At 57.9% G+C, this 17,062-nt stretch overlaps 3 protein-coding genes across 4 annotated transcripts; 2 read left to right on the top strand and 1 right to left on the bottom strand.

Annotated features, from left to right (window-relative positions):
• The first annotated feature begins 232 nt into the window (after window positions 1-232).
• Window positions 233-10,887, top strand: SLC17A7 (solute carrier family 17 member 7). 2 transcript variants are annotated; one of them, XM_060288714.1, is made up of 13 exons: window positions 298-389; window positions 2,083-2,190; window positions 4,552-4,804; window positions 5,751-5,869; window positions 6,154-6,268; window positions 6,348-6,435; window positions 6,704-6,790; window positions 6,882-7,024; window positions 7,676-7,825; window positions 8,000-8,132; window positions 8,795-8,905; window positions 9,102-9,229; window positions 9,467-10,887. In XM_060288714.1, exons 3-13 carry the CDS (start codon window positions 4,691-4,693, stop codon window positions 9,758-9,760), a joined length of 1,482 nt encoding a protein of 493 aa, XP_060144697.1. In that variant the 5' UTR covers window positions 298-389; window positions 2,083-2,190; window positions 4,552-4,690; the 3' UTR covers window positions 9,761-10,887. The 2 variants fall into 2 exon arrangements, with proteins under 2 accessions (XP_030729423.2, XP_060144697.1); XM_030873563.2 differs by lacking the exon at window positions 2,083-2,190 and having other exon boundaries at window positions 233-389.
• Window positions 10,888-11,212: 325 nt separating this feature from the next.
• Window positions 11,213-13,641, bottom strand: GFY (golgi associated olfactory signaling regulator). The gene is made up of 4 exons (XM_030874826.2): window positions 13,191-13,641; window positions 12,317-13,045; window positions 11,870-12,043; window positions 11,213-11,412 (listed from the first exon to the last, which is right to left on the bottom strand). The coding sequence occupies exons 1-4, from the start codon at window positions 13,639-13,641 to the stop codon at window positions 11,213-11,215; spliced, it is 1,554 nt and encodes a 517-aa protein (XP_030730686.2).
• Window positions 13,642-16,141: 2,500 nt separating this feature from the next.
• PTH2 (parathyroid hormone 2) lies at window positions 16,142-16,910 on the top strand. Its single transcript, XM_030873575.2, has 2 exons — window positions 16,142-16,260; window positions 16,736-16,910. Exons 1-2 carry the CDS (start codon window positions 16,142-16,144, stop codon window positions 16,908-16,910), a joined length of 294 nt encoding a protein of 97 aa, XP_030729435.1.
• Window positions 16,911-17,062: the final 152 nt, after the last annotated feature.

The raw sequence follows: 17,062 nt of genomic DNA on the forward strand, positions 1-17,062 counted from the left end.
AGTGAGTTCAGAACCCAGAGGCGTGGTCTTGGAGTGGAAGGGCGGGGTACGAACCGGCATGGGGAGCTGCGAAAGGTGGGCGGGATTAGAATACAAGGGGCCGGGTCTAGCATGGATGGGCGGGGCCTCTCCTTGCCCCACCCCACCCCCGACGCTGAGTCCAGTGACAGCCCCCAGACAGCCCGCACTCGCAGCCTCCTTCCCCCCGAGCGGAGCTGCGGGGCCGGCCGGGCCGGGGCGGACCCCGGGTACCCGGACGCGGCCGCCCGGGCCCGCGGGCGGGGGGATCGGCGGGGGGGGGAGGGACCAGCAGCAGGGGCAGCCACCATGGAGTTCCGCCAGGAGGAGTTTCGGAAGCTGGCGGGTCGTGCCCTCGGGAGGCTGCACCGGTGAGCACGGTGGGGGTCCTGGGCGGGGAAGAGCGCTAGGGTCCGAGGAGGACGCCCATTCCCACCTGGGCGCAGTCGGACAGCTAGACAGACGATACCCATGGGTGGGGGGGCACCCATCTGTCCAGTTTTCTCCCTCAGTCTCCGACGGCGCCGCTCTCCCTAGTCTTGTCTCATCCATCATTCTTCTGCGCCCCACCCCATCCCAGGCTCTGCTCTTTTCTCTGGGATTATATATCCCCCTCGTTTGGGTCTCTGACTCCCTCCCCCGCTTCTGGGTCTCCGTTCACCTATCTTCTCTCTGGCTCCTCTCTTGAGATCTCTGTTCCTTCTCTCTAGGTCTCTGTTTCCTTTTATCTCTGAGTCTGTCCCGCTGTCTGGCCATTGCTCTCACTAGTTCTCTACAACCCCTCTGTCTAGGTCTTTGTCGCTCTCTCTCTGAATCTCTGTCCCCCAACTCCCTGCCCTAGGGTCTCTGACCCTCTCCTTTGGGTCTCTGACCCTCTTTGGGTTTTTATTTCTCCACCCCGGGTCTCTCCATCTCTGTGTGTTTGTCAGTTTCCATCTCTCAGAGGGTTTAATCTGAAGCTAAATCGGATTGGGGCCCATTGGTCCTTGTCCTTGAGGAGAGTTAAGCTGGGAGGAAGAAGCCAGGGTATCCTGGGTCTCTAGTGGAGAAGGGAGTTGCCGGCCAAAAATTAGGCTCCTGGGGTAAGACAGACTTCCCAAAGGGTACAGGCTAGAGCTCAGAGAGACCTCCTTCCAGCCAAGGAGATGACCCCAGTGACCTGGGTGTCCCCAGAGCAGTCTGGACACCTCTCCCGAGTCCCTCACCCCCAACCCCAGCCCTGGCTCCAAGTCAGAGAAATTACTCAGCTGCGGAGAAGCCTAAAAATATCTGGCCACAGTGCGGGGAGGAGATGGCCTCATCAGTACCATGCCCCTGCCGCCATTCCCTCAGACCCTTGGGTCCCCTTGGCCCACAGCTCTGATCCCATCCTTGATTGACCAGCTCACTAGACCATGCGAGTCCTTCTCTAAGTCTAACACTAGTCCTGCTTGCTGCAGATCACCTCCTAGCTCCAAAATTACCCCACCCTCCAGTAACATGAGAGATGGGAAAAAAGCTGGACAGAAGGGAGGGGGCAGGAGGATGACAGTGATGGGAGAGGGGTGGGGAGATGAGATAACCTCACCCCTTCTTTTCCTAATCTTCCAGCCCCTCCCCACCCTTTTTCTCACCTCCTTTCACGAGTTTCTCAAAATACATCAGTGTGAAGTCAGGAGAGGGAGAGAGACGTGCTGGTGGAGGGGCTGGGAAGGGGGACGGCAGCGGGAGGGATATGTTTCTCAGGCGCTCTCCCTCAGTCTCCGTTTCTCAGCTTCTCTGTGTTTGGGTTTCTCTCCATCTGTCTCTGCCTTACCGTCACCTCTCTGAGCTGCCTTCTGAGCCCCTACAGACCCCAGAGTTCAGGGCTCCCACCAGGACAGTCACCAAGGAGTTTGAGCCCAGAAGAGCATCTGAATCCTGGGGTTCACTTTGATGGTTGGCGAGAGGGGGGGAATGCCCTGTATTGGACATAACACCCTGATTCCTTTTAATCCTCTAGACAAAGCTGGGAAAACTGAGGCACACTTGGAAAAGGGGGGGGGAAAACAATGGCTGAGTAAATATGGCATCATTCGAACCCAGGTCAGTCTCCCTACCAAGTCTGGGATGGAGGCTGCAGACTTCCTCGAGATGAGTGATGCTGGAGTGGGTGGAAAACTCCCTCAGACCAGGAAACACACGGTAACCCAGGTGACTTGGGACAAGGACGGGGGGGGGGAAGGGGAATACAGGAGAGACAGGAGCCAAAATACCTCCTTTCTGAGAGCCAGGCCTTGAGAGGGGTGATGCTGAGGGCCAGGAAGTGATCAGGCCCCATTGCTACTCTTGTGTGTGACCTTGGACATGATACTTCCGCTTCCTGAGCCTCAGTCTCCTCAGTTGTACAATAGGAAGATAAGGGAGAACCAAAGGGATATAAGAGGACAGAGACCTGGGAGGGGGGAGAGGGGAGTGCACTGAGAATCTGCAGAAGCAGAGGCAGAGACCCAGAGAGGGAGGTTGAGACACCGTTTTCATTTTGGTTACCTGCCTCCTAAGTGCTGCTTTTCCTCACCACCAAGTCCCTAGACCTGAGTTCCAGGCCTCCAGAGAGGGAAAGAGACCCCATCCAGCGTCTCCCCTCTCTGTTCTTGTCCTCTGTGAAGCATTGGGGCCACCTTCATCTCTACATCCCTGGTTCTCTTCTTCTGAAATGATAATATCACCTTGAAGTTCCCTCTTTGTAACCTCACATTCTACTCCTGCCCCCATTTTATAGGTATGGAATACTGAGACTGCCTCCTTCGGTTTAGAAAGCCTTGATCTAAGATCTATGTCCTAGTATTAGCAATGAATATCACATTCAGGGGCTGCAATCATATCTTGAGTTTCAGAGTCAAATAGCATGTGAGAGCAACCTGGGTCCAATTCTAATCTCATTGGCTGGCCTGTTCTGATGGGGGGGCAGTCCCTACCACCCTGTGCTATTCGTTCTGGGGACTTCCATTCCCCTCTCTCTAACTCTCTGCTCAGGGTCTCATTCCGCATCCCCCCAGGTTCTGTCAGCTCCCCCGTCGTTTTCTCCACCCACCCCCTGTTTCTTAACCCCCTCCTCCACTTCCTTAAGTTCTAGGATGGGGAGGGCTGCTGTTCTCATCTCTTCCACCCGCCTCCTCCCAGACCGTCTGGCTGTTCTTTCCTCCCCCGTCCCAGTCTCCCTCGCCTCCATCTGTTCTAGCCCTTTCCTGGGATCCAGCCCGATCCCCTGGCTGCCTACCCGCCTCGGAGTGGGGCCGCACCTCACAAGTCATATCCCTAGTCTGTCTCTTCTCACGCTCCTATAGTCTCTCCATCTTTCTCTCAGCATTCTGGGTCTCTGCCTCTATGTTCTCTCTCCTGGGTTTCTGTCCCTACCTGACTTTGGGTCCCTCTCTGGGTTTCTGTCCCTTTCCTTCTCAGGGTCTTTGTTCTGTCCCCCACCTTCTCTCAGGGTGTCTGCCCCTGTCTTATTCTCTTCTTGACTGGATGTCTGTCTCTCTCTGTCTGGATATCTGTCCCCTTCTCTCTGGGTCTCTCTCCTTCCTCTGTGTCTCTGACCCTCTTTCTCTCAGCCTCTGCGCTCCCCACCCTGTCTCTGTAGCCCTCCCTTTGACTCTTTCCACACCTGTCTCAGGGCACCTCTTTCTCCCTGCAGCCTCTCTCTGGATTTCAGGTGGCCCTCCAAGTACCCTATACGTCATCACAGACTCAATCCTGGATCCAGAACAGGCGGGGGCGAGAGCCTCGCTGGGGACTGAGCCAATCCCCCTACCAGGGCCATCTGTCCCTTGCCAGGACACCTCCCACCACTCCTCCTCCCTACCCCCTAGGCTGACAGCCTGAACTCAAGGCTCTCCAGGGATATCCAGCTGGGCTGCTGGATTCCAGTGCCCTGGACATCTCTGCACCCCCAATCCCTGGGAATGGGCTTTCAGTGGCTGAATGGAGTCAGTTGGATGTCAGGCCCACAACTGGTGCCTGGAAGCAGGGAAGGGCGTGCCACAGGGGGCAGGGGAGGAGGGGGGACCGTATATATAGCAGACGTGGCTGAGAAGCATCTGTTCTTTGGACACCTTTGCTGAAGCATCTCCTTAGCGCCTTTTGCTTCCTCAAACAGGCTCATATCTGGAAGAGGGGGCTGGAGTGTGTCTCTGGACCTTGGCGGGGAGGGCTGGGGTCACAGGGTTTTGGATCGCAAAGGGTAGCCTGGGTCTAAAACAACTGAGTCAAGAGGTGACATGGCTGGGGGAGAAAGGAACTGAGGAGTTCCCCACTCGAGTCTTAGGGAGGAAGGGCCTGGGGGTGCGAATTCCTCATCTGAGGGAAATTGAGACCGAGGTCCAGATTCCTGGATCCAGAGGGGGAAGAAGGGAATCAGGGGCTGGACTTCTGGGAAAAGAGGGCGTGCAGGCTTAGAATCCCGGGTCTTGAAAAGCAGATTTTGCCCTGGACTGTTGTGTCATGAGAGGAGGGGGCTGGGGACGGAAGGGGCTGGGGACTGGACGTCCGTGTCTGACCCTTGCTGCCTCTCAGTCTTCTGGAGAAGCGGCAGGAAGGTGCAGAGACGCTGGAGCTGAGTGCTGATGGGCGCCCGGTGACGACGCAGACCCGGGACCCGCCGGTCGTGGATTGCACCTGCTTTGGTCTCCCTCGCCGCTACATTATCGCCATCATGAGCGGCCTGGGCTTCTGCATCAGCTTCGGCATCCGCTGCAACCTGGGCGTGGCCATTGTCTCCATGGTCAACAACAGCACGACCCACCGCGGGGGCCACGTCGTGGTGCAGGTAGCTCAGGGCCGGCGCTACCTCAGGCTGCTGATAACACTGCCCACGCCCTCTGATGACGTCACACCCGCCCACACCACGCCCCTTCCACACCACAGCCTGAGTAGCCCCGCCCATTTGTGCTGCCCCCTCAGCTCCATCTCATCTCGGGGCTCTTCCCTTCCTAAGCCCCGTCTCTATCTAAATGAACCTACGCCCCTATTTGTTTCAGGTCTCTGATTTCAAAATGCAGACTGCCAGTCATTAGATTCCCTATGTGTTGCCCCTGCTCCATTTTGGGCCTCCTAGCAACTTTACTACACCTGCGTCCCACAACTGTTCCAGTGTTGCATCTTAATCCCAGGCGCAACTCAGGCTCCACCGTGAATTTTGATTCTGGATTTTCTGAAGTTCCACCGTTGCTTAAATCCCTCCCCTATCTGCTCTGGTCGTTACCTAAAGCCCCGCCTCATTTCAGACTTTCTCCCTATTTTAATTTCGGTATAGGCCATGACCCTGCCTCAGAAAAAAATTCCTGATTTGGGCTGTGGCCTACCCACCCCTTGTTCCCTTCCAATCAGGCCCGACCCTTTGGCTACTTCTTGTCCCTGCCTAGACCCCATCCTGGTCAATCAGCAAACGGTTTGTACATTGGTTAAAAGTGGAGAAAGAATCCCCACCCCCATATATGGGCCCCTAGACATTCAGAGAAGGGACCCTGAGACAGGGAAACAGGCAGAGCTAGGCTTCTAGGCAGCAACAGGCCCCACTGCTAAGGTAGTGCGGTCCCAGCAACATGGAGGAGTAGAGTTGGGGGTAGGTGGCACGAGATCTGATTGGCAGGTGTTTTGAAGGCGAGAGGGGATCCTTGTTGCTGATTGGATGAGGGACTGTCTGTGGGTGCTGATTGGTGGAGGAGCAGAACCTGGGGCAGAGACGCTGGTTTGATGTGACTTTTGGCCCACAGCAAGCTCAGTTCACCTGGGATCCAGAGACTGTTGGCCTCATACACGGCTCCTTTTTCTGGGGCTACATTGTCACCCAGATTCCTGGAGGATTTATTTGCCAAAAATTCGCAGCCAACAGGTATGGGGTGGGGTCTCAAAGTGGGCGGCAGAGTGTGGGTGGAGCTAGAGGGTTTGGCCTTGCATTTGGGGTCTGACTTCGGGAAAATGGGAGGAGCCTGGGTTCTGGACCGGGGTCCTAGAGAAAGGCGGGGCTTGTGATTGTGGAAGGTGGGGGTCACAGAGAAGGTGGGGCCTGGGGTTCGGGGGGCGCAGGGCCTCGCCTGCTGTGGGAGGAAAGGGCAGAATCCTAGGTATGGCGGGATAGCTGGACTCTTTTCTCGGACCACGAACTCTTCCTATCAGGGTTTTTGGCTTTGCTATTGTGGCTACCTCCACTCTAAACATGTTGATCCCCTCGGCTGCCCGTGTCCACTATGGCTGTGTCATCTTCGTGAGGATCCTGCAGGGGTTGGTAGAGGTAAAGCTCCGCCCCCTATGACCCCCGCCGCCGTTCTAGCTCCGCCTCTTCTCGTTGACTTTGGCTTTCTCCTCCCTAGGGGGTCACGTACCCCGCCTGCCACGGGATCTGGAGCAAATGGGCCCCGCCCTTAGAGCGGAGTCGCCTGGCAACAACAGCCTTTTGCGGTGAGAGGAAGGGGCTGGGATCCAGCCTTGTGAGTCTGGGGATGTAGGGGGCTGGAGTATGGACTCTTAGGTCTGAGGAAGGAGGGGATTGAGGGCTTGGACTCCCGAGTCTGAGAGAGGAGGGGGCTGGTGACCCAGACTGAAGTATCTGAGGGAGGAGGGGCTGTGGCCTGTGCATCTGTGTCCCAGAAAGGTGGGGGCTGGGAATCCGCTCTATTGCATTTGAGGGAGAATGGGACTCTTCTCCATCCTGTATCATCCCCCATAGGTTCCTATGCTGGGGCAGTGGTCGCGATGCCTCTCGCCGGGGTCCTGGTGCAGTACTCAGGATGGAGCTCTGTGTTCTACGTCTACGGTGAGGGGCCCGGACGCCTGGGTCCGGGTGGCGCTGGGGCAGAGAGAGGCCGGTCGTCACCTCGCTTCCATCCCCCTCCTGACCCCCCCAGGCAGCTTCGGGATATTCTGGTACCTGTTCTGGCTGCTTGTCTCCTACGAGTCTCCGGCGCTGCACCCTAGCATTTCCGAGGAGGAGCGCAAGTACATCGAGGACGCCATCGGCGAGAGCGCCAAACTCATGAACCCCGTCACGGTCCGGGCCCAAACCTGCGGGGCGGGGGCGTGGTGGGGAGAGGAGAGATATCGAGGCGGGGACGCAGGAAAAAAATGGGCTTTGAACCCGCACTGCATGTAGATCTTGGTGGGCTTCCATAGACATTTAGAGGAGACTTGATGGGAACGCAAGGTGGATGGAGCTAGAACCTAGGAGGCGGGGTTAAAGCCCGGAGAGAACGGCAATAGCAGGTGCTGAGGGCAGGGCGAGGTGGCCAGGTGGGCGGAACCACTGATGGGCGTGGTTAAACCTGCAGAGGCGGATTAGAATGTGAGGCTTTGCTTAGACCTTGGGGTGGGTGAAGCTAGAATTAGGGGGCGTAATTGGATGGAAAGAGACTCTTGGGTCCACATTTATGAGTCTCTGAAGGTCATCGTGGTCTCCGGACACCTGCCAACCTGAGGGCCACTGTAGAGTCGGGACCCCTGCATCCCTGAAGTGTTACTGTGAGGCTAGGACGCCAACGTTCCCATGGGGACGTGGTCAGGCTGGCGACCCTGCGTCCTTGGAGGTTTTAGTGAGATCGGGAAACCTGGGTCTCTGCGGGACTATAGCGGGAGCCCTATAGGGACACGGAGAGCGCCCAGCCCTGCTCTCTGTCTTAGCCGTCCCTCCTCTCGCCCACCACAGAAGTTTAACACACCCTGGCGGCGCTTCTTCACGTCCATGCCGGTTTACGCCATTATCGTGGCCAACTTCTGCCGCAGTTGGACGTTCTACTTGCTTCTTATCTCCCAGCCCGCCTACTTCGAAGAAGTGTTCGGCTTTGAGATCAGCAAGGTTGGGCCCAGAAAGGAGGGTGCTGAGGGAGCGGCGGGGGTTGAGGGGAGAAGGAGAGGGACCTGGATCCCAAGGGGTTGGAACGGGGCACAGGGAGGAGCCAGTGGTACCTGAGCCGTGGAGACCCCGGGCCCGTGGCCCCTGAGCCCCCTCCCTGTACACCCGCTGGCGCAGGTGGGCCTGGTGTCAGCGCTGCCTCACCTGGTCATGACTATCATCGTGCCCATTGGAGGCCAGATCGCTGACTTCCTCAGGAGCCGCCGTATCATGTCCACCACCAACGTGCGCAAGTTGATGAACTGTGGGGGTGAGTGGGGCGGGGCCTGGATCTGGTCTGGGACAGCCTGGGAGGGGCAGAGCGCCGTGGGGCAGATCTAGGGGGCCGGACTCTGGGGAAGGGGCAGAGGTCAGAGGGCGTGCACAGGGGCGCGTCCAAAAAGGCTGAGCCAGAGTGAGACCAGACTTGGCTGGAACAGAATGGCAGGTGGCAGCCTCAGGGGCCGAGGGGTAGAAGGGCAAGGCAGGTATGGCCGTCCAGGTGGAGCAAAGGCGAGACCACGTTGGGTCTGGAAGGACGGGGTCTATACGAGGCTGGCCAGAGTAGGATGGGAACTGGGTGATGAAGAGGGGGTACCTGGAGAGACAAAGGTCAGAGTGTAATGAATAGGGACAGAGAGGGAAGGTGCGAAGGTGCCTGGGTGGGGCCTGGACCCTGCGTCTTCAGGGCGTGGCCTAGTCAGTGGGTGGGGCCACGGAGGGCCAGGTCGGGGCGGCGAGCCTGTGCGCGTGGTCAAGGGCCAGGCACTGGGGAGGTGAGGGCTTGGTTAGGGCGGGCGCGGACAGAATGGGGAACAAAGCCAGGGACAGGCGTGGAAATGCCCAGACTGGGGCGAATAGGGGTCGGCTGCGGCGGGAACGGGTCTGGAGAGGCGTGGGGCGGCCTGCGCTCAGATAAGCGGCTCTCTGTAGGCTTTGGCATGGAAGCCACGCTGCTGCTGGTGGTCGGCTACTCGCACTCCAAGGGCGTGGCCATCTCCTTCTTGGTCCTCGCAGTGGGCTTCAGCGGCTTCGCCATCTCCGGTGAGAACCGCCGATCCGCCCCTTGGGGGAACTCTGGTCACCTCTGTGGGGAACTTCCTGGCTCAGGAAGGGGACTTCCCAGCCTCGCAACAGGTTGACTCGAAAGAGCAAAACGGCGGGGAGGGGGGAGGTAGGGGTGGGGGAGGAGTCACTCGAGCGAGAATCGTCTGTGACGTCTCCTGGCTCGCCTCGCCAGGGTTCAACGTGAACCACCTGGACATCGCCCCGCGCTATGCCAGCATCCTCATGGGCATCTCCAACGGCGTGGGCACGTTGTCCGGCATGGTGTGCCCCATCATCGTGGGTGCCATGACTAAGCACAAGGTCCGTGCACGGGCCCTGACCCACTTGCCCTCCAAATTTGTGTATATTACCTTCCTGACGTGCATCACCCTCCCTGGGCTCCATCCCTGCCCTCTCTGGGTCTCTTTCAGCCTGTTTCTGGATCTCGGTCTCCCTTTCTCTGGGCCTCCCTCCCCCCCACCCCGCCCCACTCAGGTTCTCTCTCCACCTCCTGTTTCTCTGTCCTCTGACTTCACCTCACCATTGTCCCCTCCCCAGACTCGGGAGGAGTGGCAGTATGTGTTCCTCATTGCCTCCCTGGTGCACTATGGAGGAGTTATCTTCTACGGGGTCTTCGCTTCCGGAGAGAAGCAGCCGTGGGCGGAGCCTGAGGAGATGAGCGAAGAGAAATGTGGCTTTGTTGGCCACGACCAGCTGGCTGGCAGTGACGAAAGCGAAATGGAGGATGAAGCTGAGCCCCCCGGGGCACCCCCTGCTCCCCCTCCCTCCTACGGAGCTACACACAGCACAGTTCAACCCCCAAGACCCCCACCCCCTGTCCGGGACTACTGACCATGTGCCTCCCACTGGATGGCAGTTTCCAGGACCTCCATTCCACACATCTCTGGCCTGAGTGACAGTGTCAAGGAACCCCAGTCCTCTCTGTCCTGCCTCAGGCCTAAGAAGCACTCTCCCTTGTTCCCAGTGCTGTCAAATCCTCTTCCCCTCCCAAATGCCTCTCAGGGGTAGTGAAGCTGCAGACTGGCAGTTTCAAGGATACCCAAATTCCCCTAAAGGTTCCCTTCTCCACTTTTTCTGCCTCAGTGGTTTCAAATCTCTCCTTTCAGGGCTTTATTTGAATGGACCGTTCAATCTCTCACTCTCTCTTGTGGTTTTGGGCACCTCCCCCTTTCCTTGAACCCCAGGGACTCTCAGGCTAAGCCCTGAGATTACTCAGCCCCCCCTCCCCTTTCAGAAAAATTCAAGGTCTTCCTCTAGAAGTTTCAAATCTCTCCCAACTCTATTCTGCATTTTCCAAGTTGGTTTACCTAATCACCCATCCCTGCCATACTAGGGATTGATTCTCACCAGCGTTTCTGAGGGGAAATGGCAGTTTCAAGCACCCCCCCCCCCCCCCCCCCGCTTCACCCCTCCCTCCACCAGCATATTCTGCTGCAGCACCAAATTCCCCAAGACCTTCTCCCTAGCTTAGCACAATACCTAGGGAAACAACCAAAATGGCAGTTTTAACAATATGCCTCTCTTCACTCCCATGCACTTTTTCTGACACGGTTTTCAGGTCTAAATAGTGGCTGCTCAAGTCCATCAACTCAATGGTTTGAAGCCACCGGCATTGAACTTTCCCATGGTGGTTTCAAGACGCTCCTCTTCCCCCCAATTCCTTGCACTTTATTCTTCTGGGTGGTTTCAAACTGCCCTCATTTTCTCAGTGGCCATTTGTTGCCTCCCTCAGGGGCTAAATGACTCCAAATCTGGGATCCTTCCCCTCTCAGATTCCCCTATTTCGGCTTAGAATTTGGGGAACATACATAGGAGAAGTCACAGAATCCCAGGAAAGGGAATGGGGCTGGGGAAAAGGGGTGCTTTTCCCCGGGGCAGGGTTGTGTCTTTGTGTCTCTGTCTCTGTGATTGTAAATCCTGCCCTGCCCCTCTCCCAATAAAATGCTTTGGTGTACACACCCAGTCGTCATTGGCCTTGGGGGTCCCCAACATGCTTCTCCCTGACACCCAGGAGTCCAGGCCCCCAGCCTCCTCCCTCCTCACATCCGGGATTCTAGGACCCCAACCACTCTCCTCCCCCAGGACTGAGGCCAGAGGAGTTGTCTAGCTGTGGGAACACGTGATTTATTCGTCCTCAGAATATGTTTTCCACTGATATCTAAAGCATCTATCTCTGCGTGTAGGACCCTCTATCCTAGAGGACCCCTATGTAGCAAAGCAGGCCAGGAGGACAGGACCTCTGGGTCCTTCCTCCGTCTGGGGAAGGAGCAGGTCTTGAGGGGCTCACACGAAGTTGTTGGGGAGCGTGGAGGGGGAGAGAGGTTCCAGGCGCTGGGGGCGGCCCCCGCGGGACGGCGGAGGCAGCTTGGGTGGCAGTGGGGGGGTGGGCAGTGGCTGCTTGGTAGCGATGTGTGAAGGGACCCAGGCGTCCGGCGCATAAAAGTAGAGGTTGTAGGGGTCCTTCGGGGCATCCAAATGCATAACTGTGGGGACAAAGGAACGAGCTCATCCATAGGCTGACAGGGGGCCTGTCCCCTCTCCTGAGCCGCTGGCCAATGAGGAGACAGGGAAGAGGATTCCGACCTTCCATTGGAGCGGGGTTTTCGAATTAAAGGACCCCTGAATAGACGAGGGGGCGTGGCGTCCACGCAGCAGGGGCGGGGCCTGCCGCGCTCCTGGAGGGGGAAGGGGCGGGCCTTGTAGGGAACTGCGGCTCCGAGCGTGCGGCAACTCCCGGCTGGGCTGGGGGCGGAACTGGACATGTGTGTGTGAAATTTCAGAAGATTGGGGGGCAGAACTTGACCCTGGAGGGTTCAGGGCTTCTACTGACCTTGGATGGGGACCTGTACTTTTAGGTAGGGCGCCCTGAAGTGCCAGGTGAAACCAGGTTAAGGAAACGTGCAGGCATTCAAGGAACGGGACGCTACAGGGGTGGCTCACCCGGTTCATCTCCGTCGTTTGGGAGCCGGAGGTGTGCGAAGGGCCGGTGTCGAGCCGCCCGGCGGTAGAGACACCACAGGAGCAGGAAAATGCCAATAAGCAGCCCGGTCCCGGCGAGGAATAGGCACAGGGCCCCGCCTGCCTCGCCCGGGGGACGCCCCACTAGGGTCACACCTGAAGGAAGGAGGCCCAGAAACAGCGGTCTAAACTCCTAGCCCCCTCCACCCTCAGACCCAGGAATCCAGATGCCACCCTCCTCCTTCCTTGGATCCGGGAGCCCCGGCCCCCAGTCTCTCCTCCCTCAGACCCTGCAGTACCAGCCTTCAGCCTCCTCCCCACTTCAGACTCCGAAGAGGGGCTTACAGCCTTCTCATCCTTTCGACCCAGGAGTCCGGCTCCCAGGGCCCTCCTCCCTCAGACCGAGGAGTCCGGGCCCTAGTCCCTCACCAGTCTCCTTCACTCGCTCCACCACGATGACAGTGTTGATTCTCTCACCTCGGCTGCGCCGCTGGGGGGCCCGCGGAGTGACAGGGGCCGGCTGACTGGGGGGCCCTGGAGGAGCAGGGGACCTCACAGTCTGGGCTGAGGGAGGAAGGGCGTCGGGCCCTTTAGGGCTAGAGTTCTGGGGGACTTTCAGATCAACGGCCCCAGGAGATTCTGAGGTGGGCAATTTAAGGGCGTCGGGCTGGGTGGCTGCAAGGGTTTCTGATTTGGGATTCAGGGGCAGCTCATGTAGGGCAGTAACTTCTTCCTTGAAGGGTGTAGGTGTTTCTGGGGGAAGACTAGTGGAGATCTCAGGATCAGAGGCTGGGAGAATCTCTGTTGCATCTTGGTAGGGGGGAGTGGGGAATTCTGTTTGGGGAATTTCAGTGGGGTTGGGATTGTGGCCTACATGAGACGCTGGGTGGGGGGTTTCGGTAGGGTCAGGATGGAGTGTCTGGAGGAATTCAGAATTTGGGTTCTCAGTGGTGTCAGGGTCATGGGTCTCCGGAGATCTGGGGTCAAAGGTCTTGGTGGGGTCAGGATTTGGGATCTCAGGGGCTTCTGCATGTGAGATTTCAATGGAGCTGTGTTTGGAAATCTCTGGGGATTCTTGGGGTGGAGTTTGTGTAGGGGCAGTGTTTGGGGTTTCAGGAAATTCTGGGTGTGAAGTTTTGGAGGAATTAGGTTTTGGGGGTCTCATGGGATTCTGTGGGTGAGATTTCAGTAGAGTTACATTTGGGAATCTCTGGGAATTCTTGGTGTGGAGTATGGGTAGGGTCAGTGTTTGGGGTTTCGGGAAATGTTGGGTGTGAAATTTTGAAGGAATTAGGTTTGGGGGTGTCAGGGAATTCTGTGTGTGGAATTTCAGTTGGGTCAGGTTTGGGGGTCTCAGAAGGTTCTGGATGTGTCATTTTGGAGGGTTTAATTTGGAGGATGTCCAGGGATTCTGATACTGAGGTGTTGAGTGAGTTAGGTTTGGGGGCCTCAGGAGACTCTGGGTGTGGGCTTTCTCGGAGGTCAGTGTTGGGGGTCTCAGTGAATTCAAGGGGGGAGGGCTCAGGGGAAACCGCATGAGGTGTCTTGCAGGGCTGAGGATAAGCGGTCCTGGGGGATTCTGGGTTAGGCCCATTGAGAGTGGAATTTTCAGATGCAGGAGGGGAGGGCTGAGAGGGGTGGTCTATCCGCGAGAAGTCGGAACCCTCAGGCGGTGAGGCCCAAGGGGCAGCCTTGGAACCCAGCCAGGCGAAGAGAAAGACGAGAAGCAGGAGGATCGGGCTGAAGGATTTCATAGCTCTGGAATTTACCTGTAGCAGTGGGAGAGCGGGAAGGAAGGGGTTAAAGCCAGAAGTCGCCAGGGAGGCGACGCCGGAGGCCACGCCCACTGGTCTCCGGGTAGACCGCGTCTCCGCCCAGCTCGGGGCGCCGGGTAAAAAGCCACCTGCAACTCCCTGAAGGCTGTGAGGCGGTAGCCGCCGTAGCTAAGGGAGACTGAGACGCAGGGCTTCTTGGGAGTCGCAGTAAATTTCCTTATCTGTTTCCCTAAGGGGTCCCAGGAAAATTGGGAAAGAAACACACCTTTCCAAGCCCCCAGACCTCCTTGACTTCGGCTTCGAAGGGTGTAGACCTCTGAGGGGGACAGGGGATTTCTTCCTATCCAAGGGCCCTGGGGACACCTTGACTCAACAGTTGTTTACATTAGAGGAGGCTCAGAAGGAAGGCCTGGGGGCTGGGGGCCTGAACGCCTGGATTTGAGGGAGGAGGGGGCCTAAATGCCTGTCACTGGGGGAGGAGGGAGACTCCTGGATCCTGGTCAAGAAGGCTGCTGGGGGTTCAGCCTCCTGGCTCCCAGAGGGTGGAGGGCCCTAAATGTGGGTCTAAATTCCTAATTCTTTAGAAAAGAGAGGCTTGAAGGTTCAGATGCCTAGAATTTTGAGGGAGCAAAGCTTGGAGGGGGGCTGGATTACAGGGGAGGAAGGAAATGGGTGTCTGGAACTCTTGGGTCCTGAGTTAGAAGGAAATTGGGAACTCTGGAGATAGGTGTATAAGGGTCTGGATTCCTCAGCCTTCAGGAGGAAAGAGCTGTGGGGCAGGACTCAGGTCTCTGTTTATTGAGGATGGAGCTGGGATCTCAAGGTCTCAGGGGCTGGTCTGGGGCAGAGATGCCTAGGTCTGTGGTCAGGTGGAGGTGGGGTGGGCGTACACCCAAATGAGACAGCGTCACTTGGGGTTTGGGGTCGCTTACCTGCTCAGTGGGGTCCAAGATAACAACAGGTGAGCAGAGCTGAATGCAGAGATCAGTGAATGCTGCAGAATGGCTCTGGGCAGGGCGGCAGGAGGTAGGGTCCCAGGGGTGCACATGACGCACCTGACCCCCACCCTGGGGATCCTGGGAGCCTAGCAACAGGTTTGAACTTTTAAAGGGACAGAGATAAGGGACATTGTCTCTGGAGCGGGGAAGGGAGTTAGGGACTGGATCATTTGGTGGAGGGATGTGGCCCAACCAAGCTCTCCTCCCTGTGAAGCCAAGAGTCCCAGCCTTCTGCCCTCTCCTACACCCAAACCCAAGAATCCAGGTCTCGGGTAGCCTCCCACTTCAAGAGCCAGGAGTCGGGACCCTCAGACCTCTCCCCTCAGATCCAGGAATCCAGTTTCCCAGAGCCAGGCTCTGTTCCCCTCCTCTCTGGGGAACTAGGAGTCTAGGTTCCCATGTCCTGTCAATCAGAGATTCAGATTGCTACTGCCCTTTGGGACTTCCCAACCTTTGCCTACCATTCCATTGTGTAGACAGCACCGTCTTAAGAGCCAGTGTTAGGGGGATTGGGCCTTATCTTCACAACTCCCCCAAGTTCCTCCCCGGGAAGGGCTTGGACACATCCTCAGGGTAGTCAGGGTCCTTGTCTGTCTCTTTCCCCTCTTTGCAGCGTCTCTAAGACTTTCCTGATTTTGCCTGTCACTATACCTGCCTTCACCGTCCCTCCCCCCACACATATCCTTCGCTTTCTCCTACCAACCCTCTCCCCCCATTTCTCACCCTTTCTTTCTGGTTTTCTCACTGTCTGGATTCATCTCTGGACCTCTCTGCCCAGGCTGGCTGTCCTTCCATTTCCTGTCGTTCTGAGTCCTCTTTCCCTCATTCCTCCATCTCTAGCTGGCTCTCTTGGTCCCTTTCCCTCTCTTTTCTCTCTTCCTTCCTTTTCCCTTCTTTCTTCCTCTGTTGCTCCCTTTCTTCCTCTCTTCCTTTTTCTCTGTCATTCTGTCTTTGTCCTTCCCTGTCATGGTTACTTCATCTCTTTGTGTCTCTGCTTCTCCCCATCAGTCCCTCTTCTGCTGCTTCCCCCTGTCTCTCTTTCTCTCTCTGTGTCTCTGGCTTCTGCTCTGATGGTCCTTCCGCCGGTCTCTATTTTTATCCTTCTGACACACCCCCTGTGTCCACTTCTCTGTCTGTCTCTCCCCCTCCCAATTCTCTTCAGGTCCCAGCTCCTGGTCCCAATTAGTGGGTGGCCGCTAAGGCAGCGGCGGGGCCCCCACCCCCGGCTCCTCATTATCGCTGGCGGCTCCTAATGAGCCGGTGTGGGGGGGTGACCTGGCGCCCCCAGCCCCCTGGTCTGCGTCACTGCCCGCTGCGGGGGTTGTGGAGGCGATATAAGGGGGCTGCCAGCCTCACTGCCGGAACCCACTGCGCGGTAGGGGGCCCCGCAAACGGGCTGCAGGGGGTGGGTGGATGGTGGGGTCGGGGTTCTGGGCCAGGACGCGGGCCTCACTGAGCTCTTTCCTGTCTCTCCACAGGTGATGGAGACCCGCCAGGTACCCAGGAGCCCCCGAGCACGGCTGCTGCTGCTGCTGCTACTTGTGTCCTGGGGCCACCGCACCGCCTCAGGAGCCGCCCTGCCTCCCGCGGGGGTCTTCAGGTACGTAGGACATCCAGGTCTCCCAGGAAGGGTGCGGACTCAGAGAGGTGGGGAGAGACCCAAAGAGAATGGGGAACAGAGACTCAGAAAGGGGGAACAGAGACCCAGAGAGAGGACAGAGATGGGGGGTGGACAGGGAATCAGCAAGACAAAGAGATACACAAGGATTCTGAGAAAGGCTTTGAGAGACTTGAAAGGAGCCGAAGCAGGAACGGGTTTGTTCCTTGAGCAACGTTTATTGGCAGGGCGCTGGGGCCGGACAGGTGCATCAGACTCAGTCTCTGTACTCAGGAGGCTCCGAACGTGGTGAACACAGAGACGGAGACCCACACAGAGAAACAGAGAGACAGGGGACAGAGACTGAGCCACTCCACAGACAGTGCAGTAACAGGGCTTCGAGTTAGACCGCGGGGAGGACAGGTGGCGGGCGGCGGGCCCGGACACATGGAAACCGCCTCTTTCCATCTCCCGGCAGACTCCACACCCCCAGCCGGGCTTGGGCGGTTCCGGCCACCCCCCAGTCGCGTCGGAGCCTGGCGCTGGCGGACGATGCGGCCTTCCGGGAGCGCGCGCGGCTGCTGGCCGCCCTAGAGCGTCGCCACTGGCTGAACTCCTACATGCACAAGCTGCTGGTGCTGGACGCGCCCTGAACGTCCCGTCCGCCCCACCTTAATAAAGACCCTGCTGTGCGTCGGGACTGCGCCTCCTTCCTGCGCCTCTGTGTGTGTGTGTGTGTGTAGCGGGAGGGTGTGTGTGTGTGTGTGTGTGTGTGTGTGTGTGTGCGCGCGCACGGGGGCGTCTA

Source organism: Globicephala melas, chromosome 19 (genome assembly GCF_963455315.2).
Source record: "Globicephala melas chromosome 19, mGloMel1.2, whole genome shotgun sequence".
NCBI classification, from domain to species: domain Eukaryota; kingdom Metazoa; phylum Chordata; class Mammalia; order Artiodactyla; family Delphinidae; genus Globicephala; species Globicephala melas.

Bases quoted from the DNA above. Each gene is read 5' to 3' on its own strand.
- GFY (XM_030874826.2), bottom strand. From the start codon at position 13,641: ATGAAATCCTTCAGCCCGATCCTCCTGCTTCTCGTCTTTCTCTTCGCC. The intron at 13,046-13,190 runs CCCCCAAACCTA...ATCCCATGAGAC, and splicing joins ACACACAGAATTCCCTGACA to CCCCAAAACCTAATTCCTCC. The intron at 12,044-12,316 runs GTGAGGGACTAG...TCCTTCCTTCAG, and splicing joins GGAGCGAGTGAAGGAGACTG to GTGTGACCCTAGTGGGGCGT.
- PTH2 (XM_030873575.2), top strand. From the start codon at position 16,142: ATGGAGACCCGCCAGGTACCCAGGAGCCCCCGAGCACGGCTGCTGCTG. The intron at 16,261-16,735 runs GTACGTAGGACA...ATCTCCCGGCAG, and splicing joins CCTCCCGCGGGGGTCTTCAG to ACTCCACACCCCCAGCCGGG.
- SLC17A7 (XM_030873563.2), top strand. From the start codon at position 328: ATGGAGTTCCGCCAGGAGGAGTTTCGGAAGCTGGCGGGTCGTGCCCTC. The intron at 6,791-6,881 runs GTGAGGGGCCCG...TGACCCCCCCAG, and splicing joins CTCTGTGTTCTACGTCTACG to GCAGCTTCGGGATATTCTGG. The intron at 9,230-9,466 runs GTCCGTGCACGG...TCCCCTCCCCAG, and splicing joins GTGCCATGACTAAGCACAAG to ACTCGGGAGGAGTGGCAGTA.